The sequence below is a fragment of the Drosophila tropicalis genome, unplaced genomic scaffold (assembly GCF_018151085.1).
Source record: "Drosophila tropicalis isolate 14030-0801.00 unplaced genomic scaffold, ASM1815108v1 contig_158, whole genome shotgun sequence".
NCBI lineage: Eukaryota > Metazoa > Arthropoda > Insecta > Diptera > Drosophilidae > Drosophila > Drosophila tropicalis.
The window spans coordinates 11,418,009-11,440,337 of record NW_027172602.1 but is presented as its reverse complement, the minus strand read 5'-3'; the positions used below and the strand labels follow the sequence as shown (position 1 = coordinate 11,440,337).

At 42.8% G+C, this 22,329-nt stretch overlaps 6 protein-coding genes across 7 annotated transcripts; 3 read left to right on the top strand and 3 right to left on the bottom strand.

The window, feature by feature from the left end:
* On the top strand, positions 1-2,919 carry dah (discontinuous actin hexagon). Its single transcript, XM_068302869.1, has 7 exons — positions 1-380; positions 444-675; positions 748-1,586; positions 1,650-1,725; positions 1,794-1,911; positions 1,977-2,100; positions 2,156-2,919. The coding sequence occupies exons 1-7, from the start codon at positions 122-124 to the stop codon at positions 2,518-2,520; spliced, it is 2,013 nt and encodes a 670-aa protein (XP_068158970.1). The 5' UTR covers positions 1-121; the 3' UTR covers positions 2,521-2,919.
* LOC137586733 (uncharacterized) lies at positions 2,652-5,159 on the bottom strand. Its single transcript, XM_068302868.1, has 2 exons — positions 3,472-5,159; positions 2,652-3,416 (listed from the first exon to the last, which is right to left on the bottom strand). Exons 1-2 carry the CDS (start codon positions 5,129-5,131, stop codon positions 2,929-2,931), a joined length of 2,148 nt encoding a protein of 715 aa, XP_068158969.1. The 5' UTR covers positions 5,132-5,159; the 3' UTR covers positions 2,652-2,928.
* A 390-nt stretch (positions 5,160-5,549) lies between these two features.
* Positions 5,550-13,144, top strand: HDAC6 (histone deacetylase 6). Its single transcript, XM_068302598.1, is given in 10 exon segments — positions 5,550-6,000; positions 8,139-8,414; positions 8,473-8,603; positions 8,674-8,857; positions 9,157-9,428; positions 9,493-9,607; positions 9,609-10,919; positions 10,978-11,604; positions 11,712-11,796; positions 12,366-13,144. Coding segments are annotated over 10 exon segments (3,558 nt in total). The 5' UTR covers positions 5,550-5,997; the 3' UTR covers positions 12,920-13,144.
* A 1,406-nt stretch (positions 13,145-14,550) lies between these two features.
* LOC137583888 (p21-activated protein kinase-interacting protein 1-like) lies at positions 14,551-16,199 on the bottom strand. Its single transcript, XM_068299070.1, has 3 exons — positions 15,385-16,199; positions 15,249-15,325; positions 14,551-15,191 (listed from the first exon to the last, which is right to left on the bottom strand). Exons 1-3 carry the CDS (start codon positions 16,120-16,122, stop codon positions 14,687-14,689), a joined length of 1,320 nt encoding a protein of 439 aa, XP_068155171.1. The 5' UTR covers positions 16,123-16,199; the 3' UTR covers positions 14,551-14,686.
* A 222-nt stretch (positions 16,200-16,421) lies between these two features.
* Positions 16,422-20,835, top strand: Prp5 (pre-mRNA processing factor 5). 2 transcript variants are annotated; one of them, XM_068299059.1, is made up of 6 exons: positions 16,422-16,704; positions 16,776-17,045; positions 17,107-17,833; positions 17,892-18,392; positions 18,466-19,466; positions 19,544-20,835. In XM_068299059.1, exons 1-6 carry the CDS (start codon positions 16,688-16,690, stop codon positions 20,724-20,726), a joined length of 3,699 nt encoding a protein of 1,232 aa, XP_068155160.1. In that variant the 5' UTR covers positions 16,422-16,687; the 3' UTR covers positions 20,727-20,835. The 2 variants fall into 2 exon arrangements, with proteins under 2 accessions (XP_068155160.1, XP_068155151.1); XM_068299050.1 differs by lacking the exons at positions 16,422-16,704; positions 16,776-17,045; positions 17,107-17,833 and having other exon boundaries at positions 18,250-18,392; positions 18,466-18,589; positions 18,645-19,466.
* Positions 20,772-22,210, bottom strand: Arp10 (Actin-related protein 10). The gene is made up of 2 exons (XM_068299084.1): positions 22,017-22,210; positions 20,772-21,960 (listed from the first exon to the last, which is right to left on the bottom strand). The coding sequence occupies exons 1-2, from the start codon at positions 22,085-22,087 to the stop codon at positions 20,880-20,882; spliced, it is 1,152 nt and encodes a 383-aa protein (XP_068155185.1). The 5' UTR covers positions 22,088-22,210; the 3' UTR covers positions 20,772-20,879.
* Between the last annotated feature and the right edge of the window lie 119 nt (positions 22,211-22,329).

Below are 22,329 nucleotides of genomic sequence, written 5' to 3'. Positions count from 1 at the left end.
GCGCTAACTGAAAATACAACAGCGCAAAAGGAAGAAGGAAAAAGTGACGCCGCCAAGAAAAAATTGCGAAATAAATTAAATTTCTTAGGAGTTGTGAGCAAGCAGCGTGCCAGGAACATTAATGGCCACACAATTGACAACAGTGCAGGTTAAAGCTGCGGCAATTTCCTTACCGAAACAAGGAAATGAAGCAGCGGTGACAATGCAAAGGCAAGTGCAACAAAAGCAACAAGTGGCCGCCAACGCTAATAGCAGCAGCGGCAACAACAACAAAAATTTAACACAAATTATGAAAAAATTACAAGATGATTTTAGTAAATATAAATATACAGTATATCGATGTGCTTCAAAATTTATAGCCCTGCAAAAGATATTTCACAGTGAGTAGAAAATTCATGTGATCCTCATCCTGATGATCAAACTCATGAAATTTCTCTTCCTAGCCAGCAAAATTCCTTATAAATTGATATTGGCCATATTGGATCGGCACGGAATGTCAGCGACTACGGCCAGCATGAATTTGAATCTAATGGTGCCGCCGTTTCAGTTGACCTCGCTTATTCATGATATATACTTTGCCTGCGAGAAATTGGGACATTTCAGTAAGAATTCTAGCTATCAGCTAGAAAGGAATACCCAACTACTGGCAAATTTCTTTTGGAACATCTATGATCCGTAAGTGATGCAAGTTAGATCCCTTGTTGTAGCTAGATCTCTCTTAACCCATCTTAACCATCTTTATGCTAGGCAACGTCGTCATTCGATATCTTTGCTGGAGATTAAGATCACTTTTTTGCTGCTATGCAAAGTGTATATTAGTGATCTATTAATTGCGGATTTCTTTGCACTTCTGGCTGATGCCAAGACACAGAATCAAGTGTCACGTTATGCTTTTGAACTGATGCTTGCCACATTAAGTAAATTGTTGAGCTATGTGGGCGAGAGCAAGGCCTATGGTAGCCACAATTTAAACGAGATGATGGAGCAATGCTTTATGCATCGGAATAGCGGTCTAACAGAACAGCAATTCCATCATATTTGGACGCAAAGGCAGACCCGATTCCTGATCTATGCCAATTTATTGGCTCTAATTAAACGCATGGAGGATACGGAACATTTGATACACACGAATTCCTGCTATGGCTGCCGCAAGGAGCATATTATTGGCATTCGTTTCAAGTGTCAGGTGTGCAGGGATGTTTCGCTTTGTTTAACCTGCTTTGCTACTGGCCATGGCACTGGCGGCAGCAGCAGCAGCGGTGGCAACAATCCAAGCACAAATGGTGGCAAGCATGAGGCATCGCATCGCATGTGTGAGGTATTTATGGAGGATCCAGTGCCAGTGCGACAGAAGTGGCGAGACTATTTGGCCTGTCTATGTATGTGGGGATGGTTCCAAAAGAGTCAACAACAGCGACGGGCAGCTAAGGATGAGGAGGAGGAGGAACGACGGGGCTTTTGCAATTCTCCACAAGTCCATGGGACCACCGGGAATCAGGAGCTGGCGGCCATTCCAGCCCAAATGCGCTCCATGGAAGAGAAACCGCCAGCCGTTGTTAAGAAACAAGAAGATATTCAAGAACTTTGTAAGATCTACATCTTTATGTCCACATAGTTTTCTTTATATTGATATTCCTGCTTTGTATTAGGTTCTCTGGCTGGACTGGCCACCAATGCCTCGGAGCGTATGCAATCCATTATAGATAGACTAATACTACAGAATGCGTAAGTTAATCACTTGTTTTTATTTCAAAAAAGTATTTTGTTTCAATGTTCTTTTCACCCCGTTTTAGCAAATTGGAAACTCAACTTCAATTATTGTCCAGCACATCGAGTGCTCAAATATCAGATTTTCTTAGTTCACATCAAAAATTTCTATTACAAATCATTGAGGATATGCGTCAGCTATCGGTACGGATAACCCCCTACTCTGCTAGCTGTCAATCTCACTTAATTCCAATCTTCACCTATTCCAGGTCTCGTCTGCCTCTCCCAAGGCTACGAATCCCTTGGTCAGTTCCACTTTCGTTAATGCTAGCACTCCACAACGTCAAATATTTGATATGTACGCTCCAGTGGGAGCCAATTTAACCCATTCGAGTAAGTTGGCATATAGTTTGCCACTTTTATTGTTTAATTTTTCTATTCATTGCAGTCAATGGAGCTGACTTAAATCGCACTTATCTGGAGGCCAACAAATCGGATTATTCACTGAATGATGTTAGCCTTTGGTTTGATCAACGACGGTCAAGCCTGCAGAATGCTCAGGGTTCGACTCCACTGTCTCTGCCCTGTATGCCGCCGCTCAATGCTCTGCTCGAGCATCCTGTTGTTCATGGCGGTGATGGCCGGGATACGGAAATGATTAATTTCAAATTACTGCTCAATAAGGTTAAGGAAATTGTCGAGGATTCCTACAGTGACAATGCTGAGTTGTCGGCGGCCACACAAAATCTGGAGAATGTTCTCGATAATATTATACAAAGCGAAGAGCAGCAACGACAACAGAATCAAGGATAAAAAAAGTAAATACGGGGGTTTAAAGAAAGTGCCAAGTCCATGACAAAGTGCAAAAGATCCACTGATTGCAAATGCTTTAAATATGTACATTTAGTTTTAAGTAAAATTGATTTAATCAGAATTTTAAAGAGTTATGGTTCTGCAAGCGATCTACAGATCAAAGACATTTAATAATCGAATACGCAGTATTTTTACAAATTGTTTGAAATAATTGTAAAATTGTAACTTTAGCAGACACGTCTTCTCCGTCCCAATTCCAATTTTTTAATCCTAAGACTTTATCGCCTCACTAACGATCCAATATGGAACAAAATAAATATATGTATACACTAAAGTATATATCATCGAAATCAGCGATACAAAAGTATACAAAAAATAAAATTGCTTTTTGATTGATAAGTTCGATTCCTAGTCCAGCCGCTGCTGCTGCTGCTCCGATTTGCTCTTTATCACAGTTGCCATATTATCGCTAAGCATTTGCATTTGATTTAGTTGCCTGGTCAAATACTTCATTTCATCCTGTTTTAGGTTACCCATTAGCTGACGCCAGATGTTAAGTTCCTCTCGGAGTGTCGCCTCCAAATGGATGGCTGCCTCAATCAAGGATAGGCCATTGAATTGATCATCCAATTCCATAAGCGAGAGATTACAATTCAATTGAAGAAGATCGCGCTGAAGGCGGTATATGAATAGACGAATTTTGGTTAAACTTTGAGCGTACATATGCCAAAGATGATCCTGTCGACGGATAAGCAGGACACCACACCATTGCGATGTGGATTGACGATTGTAGAATATTCGTTGTACGGAATCCTCGGTAGATCGTGAGTGGTGGTCAAAGTCAGAGGAGTTATCCGAACAAATGATATCATCAAGAAAATTGGTTTCACATTCGGCTAAAACAAAAACACAGAAGATGACCTAAACTGAACTCTTGAGGCAATGACTTACCTAGATCTCTGTCCACTGTCGCTTTGTGGTTGTTGCTCAGTTCAAAGCCCAAGCTCGAGACCAGCAGTTGCTCGAATTTTCCCACTTGCTCCTTTTGGTCGGGCAGGAACTCCAAACATAAGGCACATTGAGCAGGTTGGGACATAATTACGGCTAGGAAATCCTGATGTAAACTATTTGACTTAAAATTGGGTGCATGCAACTCGGGCTGAGACAGTAGAGATGCCACGTCTATGGTGGACAGATGCAATTGACGTGAAGATCCTTTTAAGCCTACTTCATAGGAGACCAATAGCTCAAGTTTCTCCACTTCGAGTAAATCGGCAAGCTGCAAACTTATTACAAGGACCGCATTACTTTCAGGCATCAGTTGATTCTGATGGCAGAAAAATGATGAGGAGGTTGAGGCGGCAACGGGTCGCCAGTTTAGTAGATGATTATATTGTTGTTCCTGCTCTTGGCATGACCAGAATTGGGCCAACTCGTTGTAGTCTTCGGGCGGATGGCCATTCGGCTGACGGGGCAGTTCATAAAGGCGATAGTCCAAGCTCCAGCTAATTGCGCCTCCATTCTCCCCTACTTTGGCCAACTGCAGGACTGGCTGTACATTGTGAATAATGCTCAATCGCTGCGTGCCCGCCATATTCGCCAACATGCAGCCAATAACTAATCGATCACCGGGACAAAGTCTTGTCCAAATATCACCAAATCGTCGCAACATTTGCTTCTCATCCAGCAGGAGCGGTCGTTGACCAGGAACACCAAATGCTTGCAGATCTTGAGCCCGTGTCATATCCGTAAGAGTCTGCGATAGCTGTGCAGATAGTTGGCAACGCAATTTATGGACTTGGAGCAACAAGCTCTTGAAATTGCCATCAGAAGAATCTCTCTCGCTAGGTAATCTGCAGAAGCTGGAACTGCCTGGCACATCTAGCTTGTCAGGTGACTGAAAATTGGTTAACAATCGCTTGCCATTTCGAAAATTTAACTGCACATACGCCTGATACTGCACGGGTCCGTGAACCAACTGGTAATCCTTGAAGTTCGAATGGATTGCCATTAACTTAAATTTGGCTCCGTGTGTCACAGGTCGGTGGAGAACAATTAAAGTTGCCCAACAACGGATTAGCACATAGACATGGTCGGTCAGCCACACATATTTGCCAATCTCGATGGGCTGATCCTCTACTGCCTGCAGCATGCTGTAATTTAAGGATCCCATGGCCTCGTTGCTTTTATACTGATCCAGATCTTCACGTATTAGGAAACTACTGAGTGGACCCTTATAGTTGTCGAGTTGCCTTTGCAATTCTTTAGTTTCATTGTCAATTCCCAAGTCTATGTGGTGCAGAAGTTCTTTTTTACGAAATTCATAGAATTTGAGATTGCGGCATAGCACCAAAGTGGATCTCAGACGTTGCCTGCCCAGTTGCAAGTGTAATGTATTCCCATAGGCTATGCTGGAGCGCTGTAGAAGGAACTCGGGTATATCATCCTCCATCAGCAACGGCAGCATAGCGCCAAAAAAAAAACAAAAAACAATCACAATGATAGTCGCAAAAAAATTTTGCGAATATAAACAATCCGGAAGATGGGCACAAAGAGAAACTCGAAAAATTCGCGCGCTAACAGGGCTGGTTAGGTTGGTCCAGGGCTGCATTCATGCACAAATATAAACTTCGATAGTTATCGATACATTGTGACATCGATAAAACGATTATTCAACAAGTTGGGATTTCTTTTGTTCGAGTTCGACTCCGATGTTCGAGTTCGACTCCGATTTTCGAGTTCGACTCCTTTACCTGATGTTGGTACTATTTTTCAGCTTTTTTCCCGCCAGATCCGGCTGCTTTGGAATTCAGTTGCGTATCATATGTTTCTGTGTATCATATGAATAGGGGGAAACGCACAAGAATTGAAATTCAAAACAAAAATCGTGATTGCATTGATTTACTCGCGCTTTAGCCTGGCTGGTGTTGGTTGTTGTGTTGTGTTGTGTTGTTGTTGTTGTTGAGTGTGTTTTTGCGTGTGTGTTGATAGTTTTCTGGTTCTGCCTGGTCTTGTGGATACAACAGAAATCTTTGCCTGCAGCAGCTGCAACAAATTCGCAAGGTTTTTCAATTGCTGCATTCTAAAATCCATCTCTCTTTCCGTTGTCATATTCGTGCTCGCGTGTGTGTGTGTGTGTGTGTCTATGTTTTTGTATGTGCTTGTGTTACATTTATTAACAACAAAAATTAACTGAAGCGCAACGAGCAGGAGAAGCTAAAGAAGAATCATTTTTTTTTTCCCACCCCCCAGTCATAATTAATAAATAGGAGAGAAAACTTTCATTGTAAATCAAATCGATAGAAGAAAGAAAGAAAAAACATATTAAAAGCAATCAGCTAACTGAATAACGGACGCCCACACGGACCTACACGCCAGAAGGAGAACTAGCACCAACACCAACACTCCAGCTCCTCCACTCCACACTCAAGCTCCAACAGACATTGGAAGAAGAAAACAAAAACCAGAATTAACAAAATGGTAAGCTTGCTCGGCCGCCTAGTCTTGTTTTTTTAAAGCCATTTTAGCCAAATGCGGTAAGACCGCAACCACGACGCGACGACTACGACGGACACCCACATACGTTTCTTAGAGATCGATCGTACACTCATTTCTCATTCAGTCATCATTTTGGAGTGAAACATTTTGGTTTGTGAATCAATCGATATAAACCCAATTGATATTACGCGGTTCCTTTACTCGTTGGCTTAACGTGCGTTAATTACCCATTATCCTCACCATTGAGTGGCCTCATTTACACCGACAACCACCAACCGACACTCCCCTTCCCAGTGCTTATCAGTTTCACTACCTACTCTATTGGGCAATGTCAAATGGCTTTCAATATTTAACTCACTAAAGAGGGTGGTGGAAAGTTATTGTGCGTTTTTGACTTTGAAGAGCTCTTTCACAGCAATTTGTTGATCAGAAGTGGGCTCCGGATGGAGGAAAGGGTCAAATCAGTGTTTAAAAATATATTATTGCAATAATTTCATTTTGTTTCGCGAGGTTCCTAAATATGCGAGTATATAGAAATGGATCCAAGATAGGACGACTGTATAAAGTTTCATAATTTCATTAAAATTGAGCGACTATATAAAATAGATTCGATGAGAATCATTAGGCGGTTATAGAGCTTTATATCAATAACTTAGTTCTTTTCAGTTAAAAGCATTGATATATGTATGTATGTATATCCGTACTTTTACTTGGTTGTCCCTTTTTACCTAAGCAGCGGGAAATAGTTCGGATGTTTAACTAAAGCATACCTGTTTTTGCGAGGCAACGAAGTATATCTATTTTTAATCCGATTTTAATGAACAATACCTCATTCAACAGGAAATTCAATTTACTACGATTTGTAGTTCAAGTGTAGTTATATTTTAGAATGAATTAGATGCTTTAAATGACCAAAAAAATACATACGAAATTGAGTTTTGTAATTGGCTCCAAATTGGATCCTGGGGCCAAAATGAAATTTTGTGGTATGCAGTTTATCTAAGTTTAACTAGACCTAAAACCTTTTCTTAGGGTCCCAAGGGGTCCGATCAATTTTTAAAAATTTTAAAATGTTAATTTACCAACTCAAAACTTTCCACTAATATTATATAAAAATCTAATGAAATCAGAATTTAAGGTCAACAAAAATGTCTCAAATTTTTGCCGCCACGTATGTATATCCGTTCCAAGTTATACATAACTCTTTAGGGTATACAAACTTCGTCTAGACGAACTGAAACCGCTTCTTCTCTTGTTGTTCTTATTATTGTACATTACTCCCCATAGAATGGCCATGGTGTGTTCTCTTATCAATTAAGTTTATACTACTTTAGGCAATGTCATCGGCTTATTATACCAAGTTACTTTTCCCCATTATAGGATGTATTTCTTGGCCAAACATAATAGCCAAGAATATATTTGAATTAGATCTGTATACTATATACATTTTTGATATCTTTTTCCCCTCCCCAACCTGTGTCCTACATTTTACGATAAAAATTGTCTAATAGCTTATACACACAATATTTAAAAAAAGAAAGCATTGATACAGGGTATGCAGATATTTCAAATACAGGGTGTCCCGTTTATTAGGTGGCTGCTCACAGCTCTCAAGCTATTCTAAAATATATATGGGATTTAGAAATAGCTTTTTCGACTACTGCGTTTAATAGATGATCACTTGGCCAGATCCTGGGAGATCCTCAGGAAGAAAAATGAGGGAAATTTAAATTACCCCTTAGACCAACATCCCAAGCATATTAATGCACCTTGCTCCGGGAGTTTAAATCAGAATCCTGATTACACTAATATTACGTGGATTATGGTGTACCCAATCGGAATCTTTAGATTGAATCTAGTTTAGGAGATTATGTAATTAAATAATTAAGTAGGCTATGATTTTTTGAAATTTTTTAAAAAGTATTCGTTAATTTTACTTGAAGAGTAGCCGTTGCCTTCCAATTCAGTATCAATTCGAGGTTACAAGGGCAAGGTTAAAATTCCTACCCTCACAATCGATCGAAATTTATAGTCAGATAACACAAAATAATAATATTTAAAAAAATATTCTTGAGAATTTCGAAATGCAAAATAAAAAAAAACATATCAATCCCGAACAGAGCTCACCGATTGTAACGCGACGCAGTGCTCAACAGGCCAAGATCCAGACCCGAGCCATGGTGAAATCCACATCGACTTCAACATCGGCAGCAGCAGCGACATCAACAGCAGCCGCCGCCGCCGCCGGAGCAGCACTATCGAATCGCAGTGGAGAAGCTCGCAAACCGAGTGCAGCACTGCTAGAAGCAAAACGTCGTGCTCGCAATCAGTTGAAAACCCAAAGCAATATGTCTAACATAGTAATGCAGGAGACTGTCACCGATATATTTCAAAATGTAAGTAAAATCACACAATCCAGAGAGATTAAGACATGATCCAATATATTCCTTTTAGGCTCTCAATGCCAAAGGCATGCTACGTGGCCCCACAGCCCTGATCTTTGATGAAACGATGAGTGAACATTGTTGCCTCTGGGATGAATTGCATTGGGAGCGACCAGAACGTTTTACACGTGTCTTGGAACGGTCAGTTAGTTGTGGGCTAACAAGAAAATGAAAGCAGTCTAAAACACTTTTCCCCCGTTTCTTTCTCCAGCTGTCAGGAGCTGAAGCTAGTGGATCGTTGCCTTCGAATTGAATCACGTTTGGCCACCAAGGAAGAGATTCTAAAACTACACACGGCCCAGCATTATGAGCAATTGGAGCTAACTTCTGGCATACGCGACGATGAGAATATGGAAGAATTGAGCTCGCATTTTGATTCCATCTATATACATCCGGTAAGAATATATTGAAGATTGAACTTTTGTTACTTACTCAGAAAACAATTGTGGAAAATAATTAATATTTATATTATGGATGAGATGGATCTTTGACTAAGAAGGGGCAAACCTTGAAGCTAGTTGCTAAATTGGCTTGAGATTTGTATATATACATATATAAATTATCTGAATCTGATTAGATTAGACTTAGGTATGGTAGAGTGTAAACAAATCCAACAAGGGCGTAGTTAGAGGGGATGTACTTATACATATATCAAACACATATTCTATATAATATTCCCATTCTATCTTTGCAGTCCACTTTTGAGCTGTCACTTTTGGCGAGTGGATCCACCATTGAATTGGTGGATCAATTGATCATGGGCAAAGCGCAAAATGGTATGGCCATTATACGTCCACCTGGTCATCATGCCATGAAATCGGAATTCAATGGCTATTGCTTCTTTAACAATGTGGCCTTGGCGGCCAAGCATGCCCTTGATAAGCATAGACTGCAAAGGATTTTGATTATTGATTATGATGTCCATCATGGACAGGGAACCCAAGGATTCTTCTACGATGATCCAAGGTGAGAAAACCAAGACAAAGGTGTGTCCTTTTGTTGGTACTCATTTCTTCCATATTTTTTTTAGGGTGCTCTATTTTTCTATACACCGTTTCGAGTTTGGAAGCTTTTGGCCCAATTTGCATGAATCGGATTTCCATGCGATTGGAACTGGTGCTGGGCAGGGATATAATTTCAATGTACCCCCTCAATGCCACAGGCATGACAAATGGTGATTATTTGGCCATATTCCAGCAGCTTCTGGTGCCTGTTGCTATGGAATTTCAACCGGAATTGATTTTAGTATCGGCTGGCTATGATGCCGCCTTGGGTTGTCCTGAAGGTGAGATGGAAGTGACACCCGCTTGCTATCCGCATTTGCTCAATCCGTTGCTGCGCTTGGCCAGCTCCCGCGTGGCAGTGGTCCTTGAGGGTGGCTATTGCCTGGAATCATTGGCCGAAGGAGCCGCACTTACCTTGCGTAGTCTGCTCGGCGATCCGTGTCCACCGCTGGTAGAGCCCGTACAAATTCCACGACAAGAGCTAACCGATGCCCTGCTCAATTGCATTTATGCACATCGTCCGTATTGGCGTTGCCTGCAGCTACAGAAGACATATGACAAAAACTCCCAAGTTGTTGGTGATCATCTAACAGAACCGAGCCACAATGTAGATGAGCATCGAGTACATCGTCTTTGGATTGGTGGGCCGCCACCCTTGGATAGATATCCGACAAGAGACACTGCCATTCCCCTGCCGCCCGATGTGCATGCCCGGAATAAGGCACGGCTGAGAATTTTACGCGCCGAGACGAAACTATCGGCACCCACAGTCCGCGTCTGTTATGCCTACGAGGAGGAGATGCTGCAACATTGCAATCTACATGACGTGGGCCACCCGGAGCAACCAATGCGCATCAAACACATTCATCAAATGCACAAGGAGTACGAATTGTTAACTAGAATGATGCCCCTAATGCCTAGAGCTGCCACCACTGATGAAGTTTGTCTCGCCCATACGCGATCTCATGTGAATTCAATACGTCGTCTGGTGGGACGCAGCTCCGAGGAATTGCAGCAACTTGGAGCTGGCTTCAATTCGGTGTATTTGCATCCACGTACCTTTGACTGTGCCACTTTAGCAGCCGGTTCCGTGCTACAAGCTGTCGACTGCGTCCTGCGCGGTGAGACGCGCAGTGGCATTTGCAATGTACGGCCGCCTGGACATCATGCCGAACCGGATCAACCACATGGGTTTTGTATATTCAATAATGTGGCCATTGCCGCTCAATATGCCATACGAGATTTTGGTCTACAGCGTGTACTTATTGTCGATTGGGATGTTCATCATGGCAATGGTACCCAGCACATTTTTGAGGCAAATCCGAAAGTCTTGTACATATCAGTGCATCGCTATGAGCACGGCAGCTTCTTTCCCAAGGGACCAGATGGCAATTACGATGTGGTGGGCAAGCAAGCCGGTCGAGGATTCAATGTCAATATACCCTGGAATAAGGTAAGCTTCCTAACGAAAGCCTCACTGAATCTGTTTATCATCCTCCCCCCTTTTGCAGAAGGGAATGGGCGACATGGAGTATGCTTTGGCCTTCCAGCAATTGATTATGCCAATTGCCTATGAGTTCAATCCCCAGTTGGTGTTAGTTTCCGCTGGATTCGATGCTGCCATTGGTGATCCATTGGGCGGTTGCAAGGTTACGCCCGAGGGTTATGGCCTGTTTACCCACTGGCTATCGGCGTTGGCTGGCGGCAAGATTATCGTTTGCCTGGAAGGTGGATACAATGTCCATTCCATATCGTATGCCATGACAATGTGTACAAAATCCCTATTGGGTGATCCCATGCCCACACCTCTATTCAACAATGGCCCTGTCGATGCTAGGAAACCACCAACAGTTGCCTTTCAAAGCTGCTTGGAGACACTACAATCCTGTTTGGAGGTACAACGTCATCACTGGAAGTCCGTGGACTTTGTCAATCGTCGCCTGCCGGCTGCTCAAGGAGTAGTCAGCGAAAATAATAACGAGGATTTTCTTGCTGCAACTTTGCAGCAATTGAATATATCAAATGACCAAGATGCTCAAGGCGCAGCTGGCGGTGCGCAAGGAGATCAGCGGCCAAGCGGCAGCAAGCCCAAAGTCAAGGTAAAAACGCTCACCGAATTCATGGCCGAGAATAAGGAGGTATGTGTAATAGATTGTGTCTAGGGAATATAATTTAGGGCGTGATTTAATCCACAATTAATGTCTTCAAACTTTCTCCTCCCACTTTTCTTTGTTTGGATGAGTAGGCCCTTGACTCCGAGGAGATGTTTGCCGTTTATCCGCGCAAGAATTGTCCACATTTGGATCAAGTATTAAAGGAATTGCCGCCATGTAAGCCGATACCACTCTCTCCCTCTCTTTCTCCTTTTGATTTATGTTTTTTCTCGCTCTCTTTTACGCTTGCATATTTGTATGTTTTTTGCTTTTCTTGAATCATTTGTCTATATGTATGTACATATGTACATACATATATTGCTTATGTTCCGCTTGAAAGATTTGCATGCAATATTTTTCCTTCTCTATCACCGTCCAAGAGTCAAAAAGTCGCCTGTGTTATCGTGCATTTTAATGATGACACTGGCCAACAAAGCTGGACCCTTTCCTAAGGGATTGTGGTGCAATGATTCTTAATCCGATTTGGAAAATGTCCTAACCTTTAAAATTAGAGACTTGCTTTATTTTTGAGGTTTGGAGATTTGAAAATATGACCAATGTTCCTTAAAATGACTTTTCAGTTATATAATGGTTTAACGGTCTGTGTAATTATGCTTTTAAATGATCTATTTGCTTTTATTTCATTTTGTTTTTTAACCACTGTGGGTGTTTTGTAGTATAGTGTAATTTGCATTATGTATTTTCATTATGTCTTTCATTAACTATTATTTCAATCAATTTTCTAGCAATAAACACAAATGTTGCGTGCGGTGATTGCTCTTCCCTGACGGAGAACTGGATGTGCTTGAGCTGCCAGAAAATCGGTTGCGGTCGTTATATTAACGAGCACATGGAGAAACACTGCCTGAAACATTCACATCCATTGGCATTGAGCTTCAGCGACTTATCTGTTTGGTGTTACAAATGTTCCGACTACATCGATCATCCCAGTCTGTATAACCTTTTGAATTTGGTGCACTTGAGTAAATTTCAAGAGCCCTTGGCCTGGACCTATAGCTGTGAGAAACGTGAGGATGGCTGTTATGCCAATCAACTCGATGAGGATGACGCAGCAAAGGACGACGACGGTGATGATGATGGCCATACCGGCAGGAATTTTTATATACATTTGGAACGTGATAACTGACATATGCTGTTGCGCGTGCTGGATGCCCTTACGGATTACATGTGCACGCTCTGGCCACCAATTCGACACCTTTTGCGTTTCCTTAACGAGCATTTGTGGCCTCTGTTGGGTCGAATCTACTTAAAACTTGTGCACTATTTCCTGGCTAACTAGAAACAACATCAAGGACATCCTTTATATCAGCAGCAGCAGCATTTGACACAAATTCATATTATTGTTAAGAAAAAAGGAGCTTTACGAGGAAGGAGTTGAATATTTTGATATTCATCTACCGCCCGCTTCTTAGATTGTATACAGATTAATTAGAAATTGTTAATAAATGTTATTGAAATGGTTATTAAAATGATATATATTATATATTAAAACTGAACTATATAAGTATTTGTATATTATATACCAATCGTATGTAAGTAATAAAGTTCAAAACGTCAAGCCTCTTCTAAGGAATATAGAATATGTATACTTTTAGTAGTATTAATTGTTTTTTTCGAATATTTACATTAAAAACAAACCCAAAAAGTGGAATGAGTATCTTTAAGTATTTTTGATAGGTAGTTCACGATGAAACCATTTGATGTTGATCCAGAATACGTTTTAAAATAAATATTTTCGGAGTCAGCATTTAAAAACTCAACAAGAAATATTTAACATTTCGAAAATCAATATTCAAGTGGATTTCTGTTTTAGAAAAAATACAGAAAATTGCCATTGCAATGTCTTTTTGAGTTCAACTTGTTTTTAAGATACAAAATAATAAATAATTTAATACATCTGTTTTTGAGAGAAGAATGATAAAAATCATAAATTTTTACCCCAAACTAAAAATGCAGAAATTCTGGAATGGAGTACCTTTGACTTTTTGGTCATTTGTCATACTGACGTATGTCAATTTTGACAAGTTATTGACAATTTCATAAATATACATACATACATATGTCGAAATCTGCTCAGAAATCTAGTAATCTAGTAATCAGAGTCCTGTCAACTTCATGAATTTAGTTTTTATAGAGAGCACAGAAAGCAACGAGCAGTCAAGGAGAAAAGGCAAGCATAGAGGAGCAAAAGATCCGAAATTCAGAAGTACAGCCAGTTTTCTTGTGAAGGTTAAAAGCGAATTGTGATTTGTGAAAAATGCCTGAACCAAATCCAAAACCCTATATACTATATAAATGGCAAATGCAATTGGGAGAATCGTGTTATACACCAAGTGAGGGTTATATGCATTGTAGTGTCTGCTGCACTTTGGTAAGTGTCCATCATTTTCACTGTTTGCAGGAAGAATGGAGGGGAAATATTTTTCTTCGCTTGTGTGTAGGTCACAGCAAATCGACGTTCGCAGTTGGTTAATCATTTAAATTCCAAGCGCCATCAGAGTGCCTTAGCTAAATCCACTAGCATCGATTTGCCCTTGCCCAAGGATTTGGTCGAGCCTCAAGGAACGCTGCCCCAGCAAACCCCGCAGCCACCGCCGCCTCCCTTGTGTGCTATGAACGAGAATAGTTTCGGTGAATCAATCAATGTTGGTGAATTTGAGATTACTAAAATTCTCAAACCAAGCGATCAATTCAATGTCGAATTGTGTGAAGCATTGCGAGGTGCCGGTATACCATTGTCGGTCCTGGACAACGGAAATTTCAGTCATTTTTTAGCAAAATACACTTATTACATAATTCCAACAGAACAGTACATGAAAGACAAATACAAAATGTAAAAAAAAGTGATTCCAAAAAAGCCTTTAAGAAAATAGTTTCCTGTGCATAAGAGTGAAAAATGTAGACCGACAGTTTCAGGAATTATGGCACAGACTTGGCTCTCTTTTTTAAAAAGATTGCCTCTAATATTATAGTTGTATTTTTTTTTTATTACATAAGTCAATGCTAGTTGGAGTTGGGTAAACAAGAAGAAAAGTAGGTCCTATTTCTACTTTTTGGATTTAAATTTCCTTTTTGCCGGTGGTCTGAGTTTGCTGCTGGCGAATTCATCATCACCGTCGCTTTCGGACAAATCTTCACTCTCTTCGTCAACTTCACTGTCCTCCGATTCAGAGTTACTTTCTTCTTCAGAAGATGTGTCGTGTTTCTTTGCTTTAGTTTTTTTTTGTTGTTTGGGTTTCTTTGCGTCTTGCTTTTTCCTATTTTCACTCTTATTGTCTTGCAGATCCTGTTCATATTCAATTGTCACAAATCCTCGTGCCTTTGCTGAAGATTCAGGGTTTTCCGCAGATTTGTTTTGCTTATTGTTGGCCGCTTTGTTGTTGGATGCGCCTTTTACAGGGGTTGGAGCAACATCTTCTTTGGTCTTATTTCCAAACTGTGTAAGATCCAATAAACCTAAGCAGGTGGGACGACAATCCATGTTTGAGGTGGCCAAAATATTCAGTTCTTGCTTGTCTAAGTCGCAGCTCCATAATTTAAGCTCACCAGCACTAAAATGTATAGTAAATAGCTATTTACTGTGACATTTTAAAGATTCATTTACTCACCTGGAGACTGTGGCCAAGGTGTCGCTTAGGTATGCCATGGCTTTAACTCTAGCTGCATGTGCTGGTACTAATTTGGGCTATGATTAAGTGAACATTAGCTTTCGAGAGTTTTGTTTTCATTGTTAAGGAGACCTACCTCATCTTTTGTTTGAAGTGTTACCCATGCCACTTGACCATTCTCTAGACCAGTGACAAGCTCCGTTTCACTTAGCCAGCTCACGCAAATCGGCTTTGATGGCATCTTAACACTTCTGATCACATTCGCTGTCTTAATGTCCCAAACTTCCAGCGCCAAAGGACCACTCAATGTAAAATGATTGCCGTCTGTTGACCATGACAAGCATTCCGGATAGCTACCTAGCTGGGATCGCTTGCTCTTCAAATTTGTCTTATAGGCAACACGTCCTTTGACCAAATTCCATGTATGCAAGATCTGATCACCTCCTAGAGATAGGGCTAACTTGCTGCTGGGATGACAGCTAATGTGTGTTACCGGTGATCCAGAGTGTGCCTTACGCCAGTCTCCCTCTGTGGACCAGCTGCCGACGCGTGTGGCAATCATATGGCCATCGGTGCTCCCAGATAACAGATGGGTTAAGTCTGGCGAGAAGACCAAGGCATTTATTGTGCCCGTGTGACTGAGCAGAATCTGTGATTGCTTGCGACTGCGCATGTCGTAAATAAAAATGCGATCATCGCTGCCACCAGTGGCTATCCAAGGACCCTGAACGGCCAAACATTTTATGGAACCGGCATGTGACTTATCCGCAAATGTTTGTTTCAGCTGAATTTTGTCTGCCTCCTGCTGCTTAAATTGATAGCCCAGGAGGAATTCCTCGTAGGTGCCAACTATTATCTCTATGTTAGGAAGCATCGCTACTGTTTTGAATTGTTTATATCAAAATTTGAGGAACGGCGCTTAACACGTGCCAGCACCAGAGTTGCCGCCTAGCAATAAACTGAGCTGAAAGAACTAGTTCACTCTTTTAATTTATAATTCACGAAAAAAATTAAGTATATTTAAATTTCCAATTATCCATTTAGCCGTTAAACTTATTAATTAAAAAAAAAAAAGTTGATCTATAAGTAAATATTAAAGTCGATGAAGTTTAACTTAGGATAAAACCGGCTTACAGATTAAAACATTTTGCATCACTGTTCCCTCAGCAAATTTTCCAACACCGGTGAAAGTTTTGTGTAGTGTGGAAAAGATAATATTTAGCGCCCCACAAAATAAATAAAGAATTTGAGTGTTATTATTAATTTGCACAACACAATTAAATATCACAGTTTGGTTAAAGGCCATATAGACCCTAACGATTTACAATAGAACTTTCCGCCGCAGTCGGTCACGTTGGACCAGGAGGATAGAAGAGAGGGAGCCAACTAAAGCCGGCGTCTTAACTCTATAGAAGAGAAGGACGCGGGGGGCTAGGCAAATGTCGAAAAGTTCTGGGTAAGTTGTTGCAGCATGACTTATTTATATTTGCCTTACTTATTTGTATGCAAATGGACATTCATTTCCAGGCGAGATCGTGATCGAGAGCGTGGCGACAGGGATCGTGATAGGGACAGGGACAGAGAGCGGGAAAGAGTGCGGGAACGGGAAAGGGAGCGAAACAGTCGCAGTCGGGACTATGAGTTGGGCAAACCCTCATTCCGCAATGGGTCTGGCGGCGGCGGCGGCAGCAGCAGCAGACGGGACGAACGCAAGCGTGGCAAGGAGAAGGATTCGAATCGTCCGCGTGAGGAGAAGAGACGTAAACGTTCCCGTTCCAAAGATTATGACAAGGACAAGTAATTTATCCATATATTACTAATTGCAAATAAGATCTACATCTTGTTTTTATTCTTTTAGGCGTTTGGATAAAGAACGGGACCGAGAACGTGATCGGCAACGTGATAGAGAAAAGGAGAGGGAGCGGGAAAAGGATCGTGAGCGGGAGCGAGATCGGGAGAGAGATAGAGAATCGCGGCAACGAGATCGAGAGATTTCATCCTCTGCGTCGGCTTCGTATGTCATACCCGTCCCATCATCCACATCCTCATCCAATGAAGAAGAGGCCGAGGAGGAGATCGACAAGGAGGAGCAGCAACGTCGGCTGGAGCAGGAAATGATCAAACGGCGCGAACGCATCGAACGTTGGCGTGCGGAACGCAAGAAAGACACGGGCCAACAGGCACAGGCTACAGCTCCCCCGGTACAGGTAGCCAAAACAGCGAAAAAATGGAGCCTTGAAGATGAAGAATCTGAGGAGGATGACAGTAATCCGGCTTCTGTGCAGGATGGCAACAAAAAGGACGATGGAGCCGATGTTGGGCCTGAACCCGATTCGCCTCCTTCCAAATTCCATAGCATAAAGAAGCGTTTTGATGACGATGTGGTCGAATCCAAGTTCTCACCCATGAAACGTCCCACCTTTGGTAAGGTTAAATTGGGCATGGCCATGAGTCAGTTAGCAGCTGCTGGTAGCAAATTTACCACCGAACCGGTTAATCCAGTTGAGATTGTGATCAAAAAGGAGCCCTTAGATGAAAAACCGAAGATTGAACAGCCGAAAGAGCTTGCTCCTCCCGCTGCAGCAGTTGCTCCTCTCGTTGCTGTTCCCCTCGTCGCTGCTCCAATTAAAATGGAAACCGGAGAAGAAAAAAAAGAAACCCGAAGCAGAACCCTTAATCGAACCAGAACCAGAGCCTCAACCTGAACCAGAAGATGACATCGATCCATTGGATGCTTATATGCAGGAGGTCAACAATGAGATGCGTCGTGTAAATAACTTCGTTCAACCTGCCTCCTCTGCCACTGGTGGTCAGGGGGTGATGATTCTTACCGGTGTGGCCAAAAAGAAGACGCAACAGGCCAAAGCCAAGGGGGAATTGATCGAACAGAATATGGACTCATTGGAATACTCCAGTGAGGATGAGCTGGAGGATATACGTGACACGGCCGTCAATTTAGCCATGAAGCATCGTAAGGAGTTGGCCAAAATTGATCATTCGTCGGTGAGTTATGCCCCATTCCGTAAAAATTTCTATGTGGAAGTACCCGAACTAAGCCGCATGACCTCCAGCGAAGTGGACAAATATCGCAGCGATTTGGAGGGTATACAGGTTAAGGGCAAAGGTTGCCCCAAGCCGATTAAGGTAAGATTTGCATTTCAATATTTTTGTTTGGAAAGAGAGATTCGTTTCAATCTGCCTTTTCAAATTTCCACAGACTTGGGCTCAATGTGGCGTTAGCAAGAAGGAAATGGATGTGCTCCGTAAATTGGGTTTCGAGAAACCGACACCGATCCAATGTCAGGCCATACCAGCCATTATGTCGGGCCGGGATCTGATAGGTATTGCTAAAACTGGCAGTGGCAAGACGTTGGCATTCATTTTACCAATGTTTAGGCACATCCTGGATCAGCCGCAACTGGAGGATGGCGACGGTGCCATAGCCATCATTATGGCACCCACCCGAGAGCTTTGCATGCAAATTGGCAAGGATATACGACGGTTTAGTAAATCCCTGGGCCTCTGTCCGGTCTGTGTGTATGGCGGGACTGGCATCTCGGAGCAAATAGCCGAACTGAAACGCGGAGCTGAGATAATTGTGTGCACACCGGGACGGATGATCGATATGCTGGCAGCCAATTCGGGCAGAGTTACTAATCTCCGGCGCGTGACCTACATTGTCCTGGACGAGGCGGATCGCATGTTCGATATGGGTTTTGAGCCACAGGTAATGCGTATCATTGATAATGTGCGTCCCGATCGTCAGACGGTTATGTTTAGTGCCACCTTTCCCCGGCAAATGGAGGCTCTGGCTCGTCGGATACTCAAGAAACCCATTGAGGTAATTGTCGGCGGCAGGTCGGTGGTCTGCAAGGATGTCGAACAGCATGCGGTCATTCTCAATGATGATGCGAAATTCTTTAAACTGCTGGAACTCTTGGGTATCTATCAGGAGGCGGGCAGCATAATAGTCTTTGTCGATAAACAAGAGAATGCCGATATCCTTCTGCGAGATCTCATGAAGGCCTCGTATCCATGCATGAGTCTGCATGGTGGCATCGATCAGTTTGATAGAGATTCCACCATTATAGACTTTAAATCGGGCAAGGTGAGATTATTGATAGCCACCTCTGTGGCAGCGCGTGGTCTTGATGTCAAGGATCTCATTTTGGTGGTCAATTATGATGTGCCCAATCACTATGAAGACTATGTGCACAGGTAAGAGCACTCAATATCCTCCATTTTTGTTTGTCACTTCTGCCTGACTCTTTCCCTTTCTCTTTTCTTCATCCTAGATGCGGACGCACAGGAAGAGCTGGCAAAAAAGGCAGCGCCTATACGTTCATCACCCCGGAACAGTCTCGGTATGCCGGGGACATCATACGGGCATTGGATCTGTCAGGAACTCCAGTCCCTGCCGAGTTGACCACACTCTGGAACGACTATAAGTCTGCCCAAGAAGCGGAGGGCAAGACAGTTCACACGGGCGGCGGTTTCAGTGGCAAAGGATTCAAGTTCGACGAGCAAGAATTCAATGCCGTCAAGGAGAGCAAGAAACTGCAAAAGGCCGCTCTGGGACTCGCCGATTCTGATGATGAGGAGGATATCGAGCAGGATATTGATCAGCAAATCGAACAGATATTTGCAGCCAAACGTACAGTTAAAGACACATCGGCAGCAGCAGCAGCCATTGTTGCCGGGGCGGTGAATGCCACTGCAGTTGGTGGTCCTGCAACACCGGCCCAGGTCATAGTTCCCACACTGCCTCCCCTTATGGGTGTACAAGCGCCGGGTCAGCCAGCAGGCGTGCCCGGTCTGAACCTGGGCCTTGGTTCCGACAAACTGGAGTTGGCTAAACGTTTGGCCTCCAAGATAAATAGTAGCAAAAATTTGGATACCAATAAATTGGCAACCAGCCAAATGACCCAAGCCGCCGAGGCTATCATGAAGGGTCATCAACATGGCCCCGTTCCAACACAATCCCAGCCCATACTTACGGCTCGCACAGTGGCCGAGCAGATGGCCGCCAAATTGAATAACAAACTTAACTATCAGCCCAAGGAGGATGAAGACGGTAATGGTGCCATCGGTGGGCTAAGTGGCTTGGGCAGTGGTGGCGGACAAATTGGTGGGGCGAATAGTGGCAGCGGATCGGCTACCACCAATTCGTTTACCAAATACGAAGTGGAACTCGAGATCAATGACTTTCCACAACAGGCACGCTGGAAGGTCACCTCCAAGGAGGCATTGGCCCAAATATCCGAATACTCGGAGGCTGGCCTCACCGTGCGTGGAACCTATGTGCCGCAGGGCAAGAACCCGCCTGATGGCGAGCGTAAACTTTATCTGGCTATCGAAAGTTGCAGCGAGCTGGCCGTACAGAAGGCCAAGCGAGAAATAACCCGTCTGATCAAAGAGGAACTGCTCAAGCTCAGTTCGGCCCATCATGTCAATAAGGGACGGTATAAGGTCGTCTAGACTTATCTTAATAAGGAACAACAAAATAAAAAGAAAAGCAGCCAATACAATAATTTAATATATTATATAAGTTATATCCAAACTCTATATAAATTGTTGCGTAAAACTATTTTCGGATTTTTACTTCTCCCAAGGAGATACGACTAATTCATTCTATGAACCCGCATGACGATTGTTATCACACAGATTACTCCAATCTGGAACATGTTCATTCTTCAGGTACGCCTCTTTGGCCAGCGAACGCATTTGGATGAGATCGGTGGCCCCGCAAAGGGAACCACCCAGCCATAGTGAGAAATTTTGTTTGCATATTGAAGGAAAGAATTTGAATTCCAAAGCGCCATGGAAACGGTCTTTGTAGATCTCATCGTGTTGCAGAAGATGTTGCAACTCCTGTTTGAGACGTGACGCCAGACCCTTGACCATCGATCCACCGCCAATTAGGAAAATGGCCTCTACAAGGGCACGCCTGACATCCACGGTGCAATCCAAAATGGAACGTAAAATCAAATGGGGCAAACTGTCCCGCTCTCTGGTCTCCTCAAACATTAGCTCGTAAACTGTTTCACGTAGTAGACCTGGAATCTGAATGACCGTATTGCTATCACATATGGCATAGTCTGCACTGGGCGGGGGAGTCGGTTGCTCGCCTTCCATGTTCAGACGGGCTTGAGCTCGCTCGAAGGTGGTGACAAAACAGGTGCGAATTTTAATATCCTCCAGCACGCTCTCTGTCAGCAGCGCCCTGTCCTCGTCCTCGATAATGCCCTCCCTCAGAAGTTGACGTTTAATCTCCTCGTGAATTGCTCGTCCGCCGTAGCTTTGATCCTTAAAGGCAGTCATAACTTGTACACCACTAAAAATGGGCATAATGCTGGTCTCGTTGTAGCCAATATCCACCACCACAGCTGTGGGTGCGGCCAGCGTGGAAAGAGCCATTAGATGGCTGGGCACAAAGAGCACGGATGACACATCGAAATGGACAAACAATACCCGCGCCAACGTCTCCCGGATCACAGTCTGTCCAAATACATTCTCCAATATCACAAATTTACGCTCCTTTGGGCTCACCAGCAAATGCTTGAAGAAGATCATCTGCAAAAAATCCACCATCTGATCATGCAGCTCCTCGTTGCGTTCGTAATCAAAGAGTCGCTTCGACTGTCCGGTAGTGGTCAGCACCAATTCGGTAGGTATAATCTTTCGCGGACATGTCTCAGCGGCAAAGCCCAATCTGCAAACGACAAGTTTAGCCCCATGATGATATCACCTCCATTTGTGGTCACTTACTTGGTATAGGCATGACCAATGTCCAGCACAATTGGTGGCTTTTCCTGCATTACAGTCTCATAAAGAGGCATCTTTGCAAGGATATTTTAAGAATTTAAGTACAATTAATATCCAATTTCTCTACAATATTAAAGAAAAAACAAATCTTTCGTTTTTTGCAAATAACAAAATTTAACTTCAAGTGTGTGGATTTTTTCAAAAAACTTAACTTGGTCACACTAACGTGTAAGCCACTGCTTGACACTGCTTCCGTTTAAAAATTTTAAATGCAATTTTTATCCAATTTAAATAAACATATATTACAACAATCGGA

What these genes read in the sequence shown, in the direction of transcription:
- Prp5 (XM_068299059.1), top strand. An exon ending in GTTGCCCCAAGCCGATTAAG is followed by an intron (nt 18,393 to 18,465) that starts GTAAGATTTGCA and finishes AAATTTCCACAG; the next exon opens with ACTTGGGCTCAATGTGGCGT. An exon ending in TATGAAGACTATGTGCACAG is followed by an intron (nt 19,467 to 19,543) that starts GTAAGAGCACTC and finishes TCTTCATCCTAG; the next exon opens with ATGCGGACGCACAGGAAGAG.
- LOC137583888 (XM_068299070.1), bottom strand. Translation starts at nt 16,122, where the DNA reads ATGCTTCCTAACATAGAGATAATAGTTGGCACCTACGAGGAATTCCTC. An exon ending in CACTTCAAACAAAAGATGAG is followed by an intron (nt 15,326 to 15,384) that starts GTAGGTCTCCTT and finishes ACTTAATCATAG; the next exon opens with CCCAAATTAGTACCAGCACA. An exon ending in ACCTTGGCCACAGTCTCCAG is followed by an intron (nt 15,192 to 15,248) that starts GTGAGTAAATGA and finishes TATACATTTTAG; the next exon opens with TGCTGGTGAGCTTAAATTAT.
- Arp10 (XM_068299084.1), bottom strand. Translation starts at nt 22,087, where the DNA reads ATGCCTCTTTATGAGACTGTAATGCAGGAAAAGCCACCAATTGTGCTG. An exon ending in ATTGGTCATGCCTATACCAA is followed by an intron (nt 21,961 to 22,016) that starts GTAAGTGACCAC and finishes TGTCGTTTGCAG; the next exon opens with ATTGGGCTTTGCCGCTGAGA.
- LOC137586733 (XM_068302868.1), bottom strand. Translation starts at nt 5,131, where the DNA reads ATGCAGCCCTGGACCAACCTAACCAGCCCTGTTAGCGCGCGAATTTTT. An exon ending in GACAGTGGACAGAGATCTAG is followed by an intron (nt 3,417 to 3,471) that starts GTAAGTCATTGC and finishes TTTTTGTTTTAG; the next exon opens with CCGAATGTGAAACCAATTTT.
- dah (XM_068302869.1), top strand. Translation starts at nt 122, where the DNA reads ATGGCCACACAATTGACAACAGTGCAGGTTAAAGCTGCGGCAATTTCC. An exon ending in AGAAGATATTCAAGAACTTT is followed by an intron (nt 1,587 to 1,649) that starts GTAAGATCTACA and finishes GCTTTGTATTAG; the next exon opens with GTTCTCTGGCTGGACTGGCC. An exon ending in AGACTAATACTACAGAATGC is followed by an intron (nt 1,726 to 1,793) that starts GTAAGTTAATCA and finishes ACCCCGTTTTAG; the next exon opens with CAAATTGGAAACTCAACTTC.